At 37.1% G+C, this 15,729-nt stretch overlaps 1 protein-coding gene across 1 annotated transcript in view; it reads right to left on the bottom strand.

Moving 5' to 3' along the window:
• Nucleotides 1-216: 216 nt before the first annotated feature.
• Nucleotides 217-15,729, bottom strand: part of CDC73 (cell division cycle 73) — a 102,602-nt gene continuing 87,089 nt past the window's right edge. The window contains exons 15-17 of the mRNA XM_043484745.1: nucleotides 10,126-10,226; nucleotides 5,019-5,160; nucleotides 217-4,110 (exon numbers count right to left, since the gene is read on the bottom strand). Of these exons, the coding sequence (XP_043340680.1) occupies nucleotides 4,074-4,110; nucleotides 5,019-5,160; nucleotides 10,126-10,226 (280 nt within the window). The 3' untranslated portion in view covers nucleotides 217-4,073. The remainder of the gene's footprint in view (nucleotides 4,111-5,018; nucleotides 5,161-10,125; nucleotides 10,227-15,729) is intronic.

The following is a 15,729-nucleotide window of genomic DNA, read 5'->3' as shown; positions in this document are numbered from 1 at the left end:
ACCACTTTGCTTGAGAAAGAAAAAAATTGATGGATAATCACTTATAGTGCCTACACCATGTACATCAACTACATTACATATGAAGCACTATAATCAAACATGGAGGTTAAGTAACTTTTAGTAAATTTAAAGTGGATAGAAATGGAATTCAATGGCAAAATTCTGAGAGTAGGTCATTTACTAAAATTTGACATAGCATCACCCCACTTTTTGAACTTCGGCAATAAAACTAGTTTTATTTCATTAACTTTACTCACTTAAATGGCACACATTTATAACTCCCAAGATATTCTTATAAACACTACCTAAAATAATACATAAAAAAACAAACAGACCAATAACCTGGAAGTGTTATCACCTATTATCCCTTTACTAAATATAATTCTTTATACATCTATTATACATTTAAATTTTTTTTCTTAATTATTCCAACATGTTAACGTAGAAACTGTGCTGGGGTCTTGAGTCGGCAATGAGTTGGCAATGTGGCAATGAACTGCCCAGAACACATAGCAAGTGGCATTTCAAAATTTCTAATCCAATTCTTAAGTCAAACTCAGTCATTTCTCCCCTTTTTATTTCTAAAGTTAATATACCATGTTTAGAGTAGTCCGTTCCACATCAAATCCAACTGAATAATAAAAGCTCAGTCATATAATATTAAGGTTAATGTGATTATTTTTCATGGTTAATTTTGACCAGCTTTTGTAAAGAATGCATTTGTAATATAAAATATACCACTGGTCTTAAAAAATTTTATAAACTAATTTATAAATTAGTAAGACTCATAGAACAGTTATCTGGAAGAGTGGCAATTTATTCCTGGCCACATATGTATACCCTATCATCACTGTTTCTATTATTAATACCAATAAAATAGAATTGCTATGTAGTAAGAAATATGGCAACTAAAACCCCCCCCTCCCCACCTTCCAAAAAAAGAACAATGTCATCACTTTAATTTTATTAGGAGTCACAATATTTTTTATTTAGGAAAAATATTTCCTTCAATGTTCATTAGATAATGAATCTTATTTAAATGAATACTTTACTTTTACTTTTCTGTGGAGACCAATTAAAAAGTATGCCTCTTTCCTTTCATAAGCAGACTCTATTTGTCTAATTCTGCATGGCAGATAAGAAATTAATACTTTACTTCCTTCTACTTTAAAAATTATGAAATTTTCCTCATTATGAATCAGTTATTTCTTTTGGACTGTTGTCATGCTGCTGTTGAAAGAAAAAGTTAGTAAAGGATATGGATACATGGGAAACAAATCATGAACTATAAGACTAGTTTATAAGGAAATATATTAAACATTATTTAAATATTAAACAAAATATTCCTACATTAAATAAATAAGACTTGAATTTGTCATGTGGAACCATAGGCCAATACCACCAATAATGGGGATGGTCTAGTGCAAAAAGGTGGCCACAAAAGAAAAAAACAAAAACAAAAAAAGGAGGAGACGACACAATATTTAATTGTTTTCATATTTAACCAGTGATTTTCAATCCTTTTTCAACATAAAATTACCTGAAGGACTTTTTAAAAATACTGATGAATGGGTCTCATCCCAGACAAATAAAATCAGAAACAGGATTCAGGTAATGGAGTTTTTTTAAAGGCCCCCAAGTGATTCTAGTATACAGTCAGAGTTGAGGGCTGCTGATGGAAACCCACAAGCTTCTGACTGTTGCCTGACTCAGAAAAGTATCCTACGAATGAAGAAAAGGAGCCTTCTTTTACTGGTGGGACAAGACAGGGGTGTCTCCAGTTACTTGTGGATAAATCAAGCTTACTAATGTGTATTTCATTTGCATCAAAATATGTGCATAGGACTCTTCATTCATTGTGATTCTATATTTTTAAGCTCCAAGATCAAGTAGAGTCAATGCTTTGTAATAAACCAGTTATACTGAAACTCCATCACTCATTCATGCACAGAACATCTACTGAATGCCTACTATGTATGTGCAAGGCACCGTGACAGGCTCTGCTCCAGGACCTGGAGTCATGAGAGGAAGAGTGATTGGCCAGAAGCTTGGTTTTTTTTTCCCCTTAGAATTAATGGCTATAAAATGAATTGCATGGACCTAGATAAGGGAATGAATTTTTAAAAAAGGAAAAGAAATTAACTATGTATTAAGGGTCTGATTTTAAGATACATGAAATTCATAGCATATTTGTACTTTTCCTAATGTTATTTCCAGAGCCTTTGAATACATGTAAGGCAAATTCAAGATAGAAAAATAAACCCTATTGAAAGTAGATGTTCTGAGTTATAACCACACTCTGTAAATTTCATACATAAGTATAAATACTAAAAATCTTTATAGAAAGGTAGCTCATGTCCACTTGTAGTAGTCTTAACAAGTAATCTTACATTAAAATATTACAGATTCTAGTCCTTGACTATTTCATCATGGAGAAAGTTCATACAATACATAATTTATTTTGAAAACAGATTTATATACTGAGAAATTCTAATGTGAACAAATTTGAGTTTTCTTTTCAAGAAGAAAGGATGCAGAGAAGGTAAGAAGGGGGGGCGGGGCACAATCTATTCAAATCTTACACATATCCTAAATCCTAATAATTTAAAATGCTGACTGCTTTTTTCCTGAAGAACCTAGTAAATTCCATATGAATAAATACTTTTTCTATTCATTACTGACATGGACTTTTGTGGTTACTTAAAAAATAAATAATAAGTGCTTCTCATTTTTATGACAGCATTAAATTTCAAAATGAGGCTAGGTAATGTCAGCTTAACCCAGAAAGGAGCTAAATGTGGGGGGAGGGGGAGGACGGGAATGGCATAAGATGAATGATCAGCAACAATTCTAGTGGTAAAACCTCTTTAGGGGAGTAAAGGGTCCAAGTTGCTTTTTAAGGAATAAAAGATGGATCAAGACTCAAGAAAAATGCTCATTCATTGTACCTTGGAGGCAACACTCTGTCTAAAGTACAGAAGTAGTAAAATATTTTACTAAGTTAAAATATAGGTTTTATATTTTATACGATATCGAATACGCACATAAAAATACCAGTGTTTTCATCTTGTTTCTGTTCAGACACTTAATTAAGCAAATATGTTCTTTGGTGTCTGGGAGAGTTATCAATATTAAAGATAATGGAAGATAAGAACATGCCTAGAAATAGAAGACTCAAAATCCTATACCATATAAAGGAAGAATTGGAAGGTGGACTTATGAGAAAAGATAAAGTTACACTGCAGAAGGACGTATACATTTCTTTCCCCCGAATCATATTCTGGCTCCCAAAATAAAAAGTATTATAGCCTATTAGATTTTTAATCTGTGTTTTGAGATTTTTCAAGTGGAAAGATATCACAGATAGAAACATATCACTCTAAGTTTTAAAATTACCAAAGTCAGTGAGAAGAATGTACATTCATTAAATGTATTCATTATAAGTAAAGAAGTCTTGAAAAACTGAACAGTTCAACCAAAGCTGAAGAATTCTTCTTGATTTTTCATTATTCCTTTTTAAATAAAGAGAAAGTATAGTACACATACAGGCTGACATTTTGATTCATTCAAAATAGTCACATCCCTTTGCTTGGTTTTTGACGTTTCAGAGACTAAATTTTAATACCATTCATAACATAGTATTTTCAATAAAAGGAATTAAAGAGCAATGAAAAATCAGAAGCAAGATGGCTTAGAGAGCCTTATAACCTCTACATATACACACATTTGTAACCTGTATTTATTTCCTAGAGAAACAAATTTTAAGTGATGCTAATGTAACCAATGGAGAAAAAACTTCTATCAAAATATACAATTTCCATTACAGACTAGAAGACTAATATTAAAAAAATAGTTGTAAGCCAAAAAGTTTGCTTATATGGATGACAGGCATCATCCCTTTGAAGCATAAATCATCAAATAAGGTTTTATAAAAGATCGATCCGTGACCGTCTTCATTTTTAAGTTCTTGATAAATTCATAAAGCTTCAGTCCCAGTCTTTAGAGCATGGTGCATCACGGTGTATCCGCGGTGTTATCGTCTTAATTCAGATTTCCAGGAAACAAGTGCTAACTCAGAACCTCAAGTGGGATTTGTGCTTTACCATGTACCTGAAAACAGTATTATAATAGGTCATAATGACTATAGGAGTTTTAGAATTTTTACAATACTACCTGTAAAAATAGTTGGTATTATTAAAGATTAAAATCAACAGTGGAACAGGATGTTTTGCTTCTAAAAAGTAGATACTATAACCTTTGGGAATATAAAGATTTCTGAAGCCAGAAAAACCATTCATCTTATTAATTTCTACAATGTAAGAGCTTCTGGCTAGGATAATAAATGACTCTCTTTAATATATTATCAACTACAATCACTGGGTTATCTCAATCATCTCTGACTCTGAGGAAACACATAATATTTGGTTAGAGATCAAGAAAGTTACAGGCTTTAAAAAGCACCTCAAACGAGAACAGGTTCAATGGTACTGTGATCATACGCTGTCCTTACTTTCCAATTATAAAACTGATACTACTGTAAAGGGCTTAGGAAAAAACAATTTATACCAGTGATTAAGATAAATTCAAAAACCAAATTCCTTTCATGAGCTACCAGCTACCCATACCTCAAGTAGAGTCAGAAACCTTTCAAAAGGTGCTGTCAAAAAATGAAGGGACTGCTTAAAGCCAGTTCCTTGGGTAGACAGAAAACAAGGTTCAGAAAAGCCACAGGGTTCATTAGAGTCAAATTGCAAAACCAAGACCAAATCTGAGTCTTTGAACTCAGGTTTAGTTTTCTCTCTACTAAGCTTTAAGCCCTTTCTCCCTTTGTTTCCAAAGTCAATACAACAAAGATACTTTGCTAATTACCTATTTTAGATCAACATCAAATTAGGCAATGTTTGAAAGGGGAGCTGAGGGGTATGGTTCACAACTCTAAGGAACTTAAAATGCAACTGAGAAGACAGGAAAACTACTGCAATAAAGCAGAAGTAAGTGCATTTTAGGATTATGATTACCTATCCAATGTTTCCCAGAATCGTAAGAAAACTGGTCTGTCCAGATGACGTTTGTGATAGCTGAGTTCTAATACTGTTACATCCCATTTCTGAACGTTTGGGTCCAGACGAACTTCATCATATTTGAGATGGAAGGCTTTAACTAGAAGTAGGAGAAATAATGTTCTTTATTCAAACTGCAATCAACATTATAAAAATATTTTATAAAGGAATAAAATACCAACCACAGACATTAACCAATTCTTCTACCAACAAAGCTGCATTACAACCTAAGTGATCTCTGAAATAGAGGCTAAGCACTGTAGTATCTCCCAAAACATTTAATTCAACAAAAATTTACTGAGGCTTATACACACCAGCCACTGGGGACTGCAATGAAGAATGAGGTAAAATAAAATGTGTACGATCCAGTGAAGGATAATAAGAGAACACCATCACACATACAGAAAGATAAAGGTAGTAGAATATCACAGAAACACCAGAGTAGTTTACCCAGATTATGGGATTCAGAAAAGGCTTGGATAGGTAGGGTGGCATAAGAATTAGGCAAACACAGAGCAAAAGTGATCCAGTTAACAAAAGAGCATGTTCAGAGAGTTCAGTTTAGAAACTATAGAAATTTAACAAAGTTGCATCATGCAAAGTAACACAGGAAATTGATGAAGGATAAGACCACAGAGGTTCAGAGCAATGTTGGTCCTAACGGTCACATTAAGGAGCTTGGATGGTTGCCTAAGAGACATGACGACTCACTCTGCAAAGTGTTTAGCAAAGACCAATGATACGGTATAAAACCTAGAGAAGAGACAGACAGATCTGCTCTACTGGGGAGAAGATACACATATGACAGGAAAGATTCAAGAAGTAATTAGCAAGTGATAGAACAAATGGGATATGGCAAGAAATGATGAAAAAGGAAGAAGAAAGAACTGGAAGGTCTCTAGAGAAAGTGACCTGGAAATAGATATTTACTTGATATAAAAAGAGGTTAGCAAAGATCCTGAAAAACAGGATTTCAGGCAGAAGGAATGGTTGGTACAAAGGCCCTGCAACAGAAGCAAGCTCAGAATACCCACCCAAGAACAACTCTCTGTAGGCAATGTCCTACGTGTAGATCCTACTCAGCCATGGTCAAAAAAAAAAAAATTCTGAAATTTATTTCAAATGTGGTAATAAACCACTGGGTAGTTTGAAGCAAGAAGGTGAAATTATCTGATTTTCACTTTGAAAAGATTATCTCTAGGTGTTGGGGAGATTAGAGACTCTAGGACAAAACTTCCCAACAAGTGTATGCTGCCAAGGTTGACAGGTGACCACAAAACACTGACTGAATCTTCCTCCTTGATCGTCTATCTGGTTGGACCACCCTCGGCAGTTTATCACTGCATGTGCAATCAGTTTATCATCAGTGGAGTGTTAGTTTTACTTGTGCACATGGAAGACGTTTTGCTTTTCTTTCCATTGTTTACTTTTTCTTCCAACATTCAAGATATAAACATTACTATCACCATTATGATCTAGTATTAGGAGTTTCTAAAGAGAAAATGATTGACTGTTAATTGTTTTTAATAGCTACTTTACAGACTGCTTGATCCATATCACTTGCAAGCTTACTGGCTTTTGATGTTAACAATTAATCAAGGTCTAAGTCTTGATTAAAATACAAAATAAACCACTTGTGACCCTCTAATGGCCCAAAAAAACACATAAACATTATTGCTAAAGTATCTAGTTTTATAAATAAAGGTCTCCTCACTGAGTATATTATGTATTTTGAATTTAATTCAAATTAACCAATTTAAACCAGTTCATTAAAGGGGCTGTATGTTATGGATTCAGAAAAGCCATTTTCAAAATACTTATTATATATGTAAAAAATATTTGTTTCTTTAAATTTTTAAATCAAATGAAGTCATTGTTCAGTACTCTCTGCTCATTACATGTTTCTCTTTTCTGATCTTCTCATTATTTATTTTAAATTGTTCTTAAAAATACATGAGTTATAATTTTTAAAATGACTTATCTAAAGTCACAAGGGCCAATAATCCCCTTTACTAATTTCAATAGATTTAGTTTACATAGCATTTATTTTTCAACAGAATACACAATTTTTAAATTAAATCTGAATATCAGAGTTCAAAAAGTTTAAGTCACAAAATGAGGAAACAGTTTCTTTCATTACACAAAGTATCTTAACAGCATGAAGCAATGGTGGCAAGCAAACTTAAACCAAGACATCACCATAAAATATCTTTCTTACTCAGAAAAAGACTTGGTTTTTAAGCCTCACCAAAAATAGAAGAAATAAGTTTCTTTTATAAGAAGGCAGTTATCTGGGAGTACTAAAGCAAAATTTTACAAATTTGTTGTTCATTTTCTACTGCATGATTGTTGTCAATACATTTTTTGCAGAAACAAAGGAAACAGAAAAGGTGCTCTTAAATAGCATTTTGGTGGATAGATGATGGCATGTAAAATGACAAAGGGGCAGCATAATAGAGAAGATTATTAAATCAGAAAATTTTCTCAATGATAACAAAAAATTTGAAGAAATTGTCATTTAAAAATCTTGGTCAACAAATGCATGTAACCACTTGAAGCATAAAAAATAGTATTTTTAAAAATCAGTATCAAGCTCAAATTTCTCATAATTTTGAAAAGATTTTATTTGGCAATTTTATAGAGTTTAAGATCTTCTCTAAACCTCTGTAATTTATTATGCAGCATGAAGAAAATACATTTTTTTACCTCAGTTTACCCCTATGCTATACAGATATTATCATTTTCCATATAGGTTATGCGGGAAAGGTGAGAAGCTAGAATAGTCAAGAGTTAATTTACAACAAGGAGACCAGCTAAAAGCTAAGAGATAATGTATTTCTAAATTTCTGGCTTATGCAAATTACTAAAACACTGAGGAGAAGAACAGTCTGGGGATGATGGAGAACGTAAGACAACAGACTCCACTCGGAACAGGCAGAGTCCAATGCACCAGTGGGACCTCACAGGAGCCCCCTGGTCATCAGTAGACAGGGAGGCCCAGAACACCAGCCAGAGACGTAACTCAGAACTAAGGACAGAGATGCCGGGAAGCCACCAGATCTCCTCGAGTGAGTGTCCATACTTAAGGCAGAAGAGAAGCGGGAACACAGAAATGCCACTGCTGGCACTGAAAGCCAGAGGAAAAACAGCTAGAGTCTGAGTCAAAGCAACAAGCCCTCAGAAAAGGACATTTTGAGATGAGGAAATGGATCAAGAGTAATCTGATAAGGAGACCAAAAGTAGCCAATATCTGGATCCCTGTGGGAGCAGTTCAGTGGGTGAGCAGGCGAGTACCACCACAGCTGCCTGAGATCAAACAGAGAGCCAGACAAGGCTTTCAAAGGCTTGGCTGTGGAGGGAAAGGAGAGGAAGCTAGAAGAAAACGGGGGTGAAGAGGAAAGGGCTTCTTTCCATGTGTTTTAGATGGAAGGGCAAGAGTACTTTCATTTTAAATGCTGGTTAAGTAAAGAAGGAAGGTTTAAGAGAAAGTAATTCATGGAAGAAAATCATTATTGTTAACTTAAAAAAAAAATCTCTAAGTCCTTATCTAAATTTCTGAAGACTAATGATCTGAACAAAACCACAATTAAAAGTTATATTCTTAATGAAATTTGGAGAATATTTTTACCTTCAAGACATTCTAATCATTTTTTATTACAGTACTATTCAACAAGGCAAGCAAGTAAGTAAAACACAACAAAATTAGTGTTCAGTGACATTTTGCTTTCATTAAAAATTCCCACTCTCCCTGTATCTTTGACTTCTATTTATCAAATCTGTGCATTACTCAGGTTTTGGAAATAACACAAAAAACTATCATCATATTAGCATTCATTTTTAAAACTGAATGAAGGGAGGAGAATAATGATTAAAAAGCTTTCAAGCTTGGGTAATTTTCAGCCTAAAAGAATGGTGGCACCACTGACAAAAACTAAACTGCTTTATTTAAAACAACAAACAGCTGGATTTCACAGTAGCACAATCTACATTCAAAACAACTAAAGTTGTTATTTCTAACAAACATACTTGTTTCATGAGGATGCTTTTTAAAACATGATTTTATTACTGATACTAACTTCACTGGGTACTCAAATAATAATTAAAAGGGCTTCCCTGGTGACTCAAATGGTAAAGAATCTGCCTGCAACGCAGGAGACCCAGGTTCAACCCCTGCGTCAGGAAGATCCCCTGGAGAAGAAACTGGCAACCCACTCCAGTACTCTGCCTGAAGAATTCCACGGACAGAAAAAACAGACAGGCTACAAGTTCATGGAACTGCTGTTCAGTCAGACTTTCATTCTTCTACTGTTGGTGCATTAATAATGCCAAAATATGATCAATGCAAGATATGATACACGAAATTTACACCTTTAAGAGGTGTCTACAAAATGCTTCCCAATGCCATGCTCTTTTCTGTGCTGGTGACATGAGAGTCAATGAGTCAAATGATACCCCTCACATCCTGGAACTGGCAATAAGCCAGGGAGGACTTACAATACAGATATAAAAATCAGGTCAAAAAAAAAAAGAAAAAATGAGGTCAAGTCAAGCAATGAATGTTACCATGAAATCACCAGGAGAAAGTAATGGTTACTTCCAGGACGGTCAGAGGAGGGGATCCCTAAAGGAGAGAGTAATTGGCTACAACCTGAACCAACAGAAAAAGGCCGATTCCGCTGCAATCGTCTCAGACAGTGAGAACGGCGGGCAACAGTCAAGTGGCGCTGTTAGTTCCACAAAAGTCAGCCTGTTTAAAGACTGGCAATCAATTTTACATGTCTGTACATGCAACAAGATTAATGATTTCTAAGCAACCTACCAATTAATTACTAACATTAAAACATAGGCAATGATTCACTTTTAGATATAAATACATAGAAAATATTAATATTCCAAAAAACACTTAAAAATATTTCACAGGTGTTTAAAAATAAAAATATATGGTACTTAGTAAGAATCCTTTGATACACACATCACATGTGCAGAGCCATAGATGACTCTTTCTCTTTAATAAAGCAAAAACATTTCTACATTAGATAAGCAATAAAAATAAAGAGAATCTTACTTTTAGCAAATATGTCAACTGGTGATCCATCAGGCAAAAGCCACGGCCAACCTTTGAACTGCCACGCAGGACCCTGCACGAAAACTGCTACGACCCGGTCCCTGTTGCAGAGAAGAGGAAAGGGAAGAGCGGAAACTGAGTGGTTCAGGTGTTCTCAGTTACTACATCCCTTAGGTGGTGGCTGCGATGGCGCACGAGCGCGGCCTAAAGGAGCTACCCCACGTCCAAGGTGAGAGAAACCCAAGTAAGACGGCAGGCTCTGAGAGAGGGCATCAGAGGACAGACAGACTGAAACCACAATCACAGACAACTAGCCAAGCTGATCACATGGACCACAGCCTTGTCTAACTCAATGAAACTAAGTCATGCTGTGTGGGGCCGCCCAAGACTGACGGGTCATGGTGGAGAGGTCTGATGGAATGTGGGCCACTGGAGAAGGGAATGGCAAAACACTTCAGTATTCTTGCCTTGAGAACAGTATGAAAAGGCAAAAAGACAGGACAATGAAAGATGAACTCCCCAGGTCGGTAGGTGCCCAATATGCTACTGCAGATCAGTGGAGAAATAACTCCAGAAAGAATGAAGGGATGGAGAAAAGCAAAAACAACACCCAGTTGTGGATGTGACTGGTGATAGAAGCAAGGTCTGATGCTGTAAAGAGAAATATTGCATAGGAACCTGGAATGTTAGGTCCATGAATCAAGGCAAATTGAAAGTGGGAAAACAGGAGACGGTAAGAATGAACATCGACATTCTAGGAATCAGCAAACTAAGATGGACTGGAATGGGTGAATTTAACTCAAATGACCATTATATCTACTACTGTGGGCAGCAATCCCTTAGAAGAAATGGAATAGCCATCATGGTCAACAAAAGAGTCCGAAATCAGTACTTGGATTCAATCTCAAAAACAACAGAATGATCTCTGTTTCCAACGCAAATCATTCAGTATCACGGTAATCCAAGTCTATGCCTCAACCAGTAATGCTGAAGAAGCTGAAGTTGAATGGTTCTATGAAGACCTACAAGACCTTTTAGAACTAACACCCAAAAAAGATGTCCTTTTCATTATAGGGGACTGGAATGCAAAGTAGGAAGTCAAGAAATACCAAGAATACCTTCAAATTTGGCCTTGGAGTACAGAATGAAGCAGGGCAAAGACTAACAGAGTTCTGCCAAGAGAATGCATTGGTCATAGCAAACACCTCTTCCAACAACACACACAGAGAAGACTCTACATACGGATATCACCAGCTGGTCAACATCGAAATCAGACTGATTATATCCTTTGCAGTCAAAGATGGAGAAGCTCTATACAGTCAGCAAAAACAAGACTGGGAGCGGACTGTGGCTCAGATCATGAGCTCTTTATTGCCAAATTCAGACTGAAACTGAAGAAAGTGGGGAAAACCACTAGACCATTCAGGTATGACCTAAGCCAAATCCCTTATGACTACACAGTGGAAGTGAGAAATAGATTTAAGGGACTAGATCTGATAGACAATGAGTGCTTGATGAACTATGGACGGAGGTTCATGACATTGTACAGGACACAGGAATCAAGACCATCCCCAAGAAAAAGAAATGCAAAAAAGCAAAATGGCTGTCTGAGGAGGCCTTACAAATAACTGTGAAAAGATGGGAAGCGAAAAGCAAAGGAGAAAAGGAAAGATATACTCATTTGAATGCAGAGTTCCAAAGAATACCAAGGAGAGATAAGAAAGCCTTCCTCAGCGATCAGTGCAAAGAAATAGAGGAAAACAACAGAATGGGAAAGACTAGAGATCTCATCACGAAAATTAGAGCTATCAGGGGAACATTTCATGCAAAGATGGGCTCAATAAAGGACAGAAACGGTACGGACCTAACAGAAGCAGAAGATATTAAGAAGAGGGGTCAAGAATACACAGAAGAACTGGACAAAAAAGATCTTCACGACCCAGAAAATAACGAAGATGTGATCACTCACACTCACCTAGAGCCAGAAATCCTGGAATGTGAAGTCAGGTGGGCCTTAGGAAGCATCACTAAGAACAAAGCTAGTGGATGTGATGGAATTCCAGTTGAGCTATTTCAAATCCTGAAAGATGATGCTGTGAAAGTGCTGCACTCAATATGCCAGCAAATTTGGAAAACTCAGCAGTGGTCACAAGACTGGAAAAGGTCAGTTTTCATTCCTATCCCAAAGAAAGGCAATGCCAAAGAATGCTCAAACATTTGCACTCATCTCACACAATAGTAAAGTAATGCTCAAAATTCTCCAAGCCAGGCTTCAACAATATGTGAATCATGAACTTCCAGATGTTCAAGCTGAATTTAGAAAAGGCAGAAGAACCAGTGTTCAAATTGCCAACATCCGCTGGATCATTGAAAAAGCAAGAGAGTTCCAGAAAAACATCTATTTCTGCTTTATTGACTATACCAAAGTCTTTGACTGTGTGGATCACAATAAACTGTGGAAAATTCTTCAAGAAACGGGAATACCAGACCACCTGACCTGCCTCTTGAGAAACCTGTATACAGGTCAGGAAGCAACAGTAAGAACTGGACATGGAACAACAGACTGGTTCCAAGTAGGAAAAGGAGTACGTCAAGGCTGCATATTGTCACCCTGCTTATTTAACTTACATGCAGAGTACATCATGAGAAACCCTGGGCTGGAGGAAGCACAAGCTGGAATCAAGATTGCCAGGAGAAATATCAATAACCTCAGATATGCAGATGACACCACCCTTATGGCAGAAAGTGAAGAAGAACTAAAGAGCCTCTTAATGAAAGTGAAAGAGGAGAGTGAAAAAGTTGGCTTAAAGCTCAGCATTTAGAAAACTAAGATCGTGGCATCCGGTCCCATCACTTCATGGCAAATAGATGGGGAAACAGTGGAAACAGTGGCTGACTTTCTTTTTTGGGAGCTCCAAAATCACTGCAGATGGTGACTGCAGCCATGAAATTAAAAGACGCTTACTCCTTGGAAGGAAAGTTATGACCAACCTAGAGAGCATATTGAAAAGCAGAGACATTACTTTGCCAACAAAGGTCCATCCAGTCAAGGCTATGGTTTTTCCAGTGGTCATGTATGGATGTGAGAGTTGGACTATAAAGAAAGCTGAGTGCCTAAGAATTGATACTTTTGAACTGTGGTGTTGGCGAAGACTCTTGAGAGTCCCTTGGACTGCAAGGAGATCCAACCAGTCCATCCTAAAGATCAGTCCTGGGTGTTCACTGGAAGGACTGATGTCAAAGCTGAAACTCCAATACTTTGGCCTCGTAATGGGAAGAGCTAACTCATTTGAAAAGACCCTGATGCTGGGAAAGATTGAGGGCAGGAGGAGAAGGGGACGACAGAGGGTGAGATAGTTGGATGGCATCACCAACAAAATGGACATGTGTTTGGGTGGACTCCGGGAGTTGGTGATGGACAGGGAGGCCTGGTGTGCTGTGGTTCATGGGGTTGCAAAGAGTTGGACACAACTGAGGGACTGAACTGAACTGAGAACCCTTAGTGAAAGAGTCTCACCATCGTTCCTGCAGGAGTCTTCTGTCCACACTTCAAAGAGATAACATAGTGCTGCATGACTATCGCTTCTCTTTATGTTACACCAGTAGAGTACTTTAACGACTGCTACGCTTCCTATGCATTGTTTTAACACTTAAGTCATTTAAACATAATTACGTGCACAGTCCTTACATGAGATCCTTTCAGCCTTTTATCTCTGCCTGATCTATTAATTAGTGGGCCTATTTTTCTAATGTAATAGGGAACAATAGTGTATCTGTTAATTGAAAAAGTTGGTTTTAAAATAAAATCATTTAAAATTCAAACATTCTTAAATGTTTCACTTTAATTAAAAATATTATAAATTACAATAGTTCACTATTTTGAATTCACTATTCACTAAAGCTCCAACACCCTGAATTCTTCTGATTATCTGGAAAATAATCTGTGTACAGTAACCACATAAACTTTTAAACTTTTTCAACTGTTTTACAACTATTTCACTCACTTCGAATTCTCTAATTTGTGTGTGCGTGTGTGCTAAAGCAACTTGTTTTTCCCAGACATTTAACTTTCTTTTCCTAAAAAAGCACAAATCTCTTTCTGGGCCCTTACATTTCACTAGTTTACAAAATATTAACTTGAGAAATTATAATAAAAATAACTACCATAAACAGTTTAAGCCTACAACTAAAGAAGTGGGAACAAAATCATAACGTTAACAAGAATAACCAACACTGGTAAGACTTACTACAAGCATTCACTATGTGCCAGTGCTGGTCTACACAGCTTACTCATGTCTACACACTTAGTCTTCAAAACACTCCTGTGAGGTAATCTATTACCCCATTTGACAGAACAGCAGAGTATGCGTGAGACCAGGAGGCAGGAAGTGGGGAGGGGGGAGGAGTGTGGAGAAGAGGAGGGTAGGAAGAGAGAGAGAGGGGAGCCAATGACTGACCTTGTGCACCTTGTGCACCAGCTACTGTAATGCGGGGAGGATAAATCATGACAACAGTACTGTTACTAATGTCCTATCGGGGACTGATAATCGAAAAGCCAGCTCACCTGTTACAACTACTGTCTATGCGGGATGATAAAATCATGATAACAGCCATCACTGTTACACTATCTGTCTATGGGGGACTGATAATCATTGACACGCTGAGCAGCTACTGTTACGCTACTGTCCTATGCCGGAGGCTGATATCATGAACAGCGTCACTGTTACACTTATGTCTAATGCGGGACTTGATAATTACAAAGCCAGCTACTGTACCTACTGTTATACGCGGGTACTGATAATCATGAAAAAGCCACTCACTGTATAACCTATGTCGTAGTACGCGGACGATATTATCATGCAAAGCGCTCACTGTTATCCTAGCTGTCCTGACGCGGGACTGATAATCATGAACACAGTCACTGTCAGCTATGTCTCTAGGGGGCTGAATAAATCATGACAACTCGCTCTGTTACACTACTGTCCATATGGGGGAGCTGATAAGATAATGACAAAAGAGTCACGTTCACTATCTGTCCTACACGCGGGGACTGATATATGAAACAGCCGCTCACTGTCACTGACTGTCCTAACGGCGGGACTGATAATCATGGACAACAGCCAGCAATGTTAACTACTGTCTACCGGGGACTGATAATATGGACACAGCCAGATCACTGTTACACTATGCTAACGCGGGGATGGAATATCTAATTAAACAGACCAGCTCACTGTTACAACTACGTGCTATGCGGGGACTGATAAATCATGACAACAGCCAGCTCACTGTTACACTACTGTCCTACGCGGGGACTGATAAATCATGACAACAGCCAGCTCACTGTTACACTACTGTCCTACATGGGGACTGATAAATCATGACAACAGCCAGCTCACTGTTACACTACTGTCCTATGCGGGGACTGATAAATCATGACAACAGCCAGCTCACTGTTACACTACTGTCCTATGCGGGGACTGATAAATCATGACAACAGCCAGCTCACTGTTACACTACTGTCCTATGCGGGGACTGATAAATCATGACAACAGCCAGCTCACTGTTACACTACTGTCCTATGCGGGGACTGATAAATCATGACAA

The sequence above is a fragment of the Cervus canadensis genome, chromosome 13 (assembly GCF_019320065.1).
Source record: "Cervus canadensis isolate Bull #8, Minnesota chromosome 13, ASM1932006v1, whole genome shotgun sequence".
Lineage (NCBI taxonomy): Eukaryota > Metazoa > Chordata > Mammalia > Artiodactyla > Cervidae > Cervus > Cervus canadensis.
The sequence above is the reverse complement of the archived record's forward strand: the minus strand, read 5'-3'. Positions and strand labels throughout refer to the sequence as shown.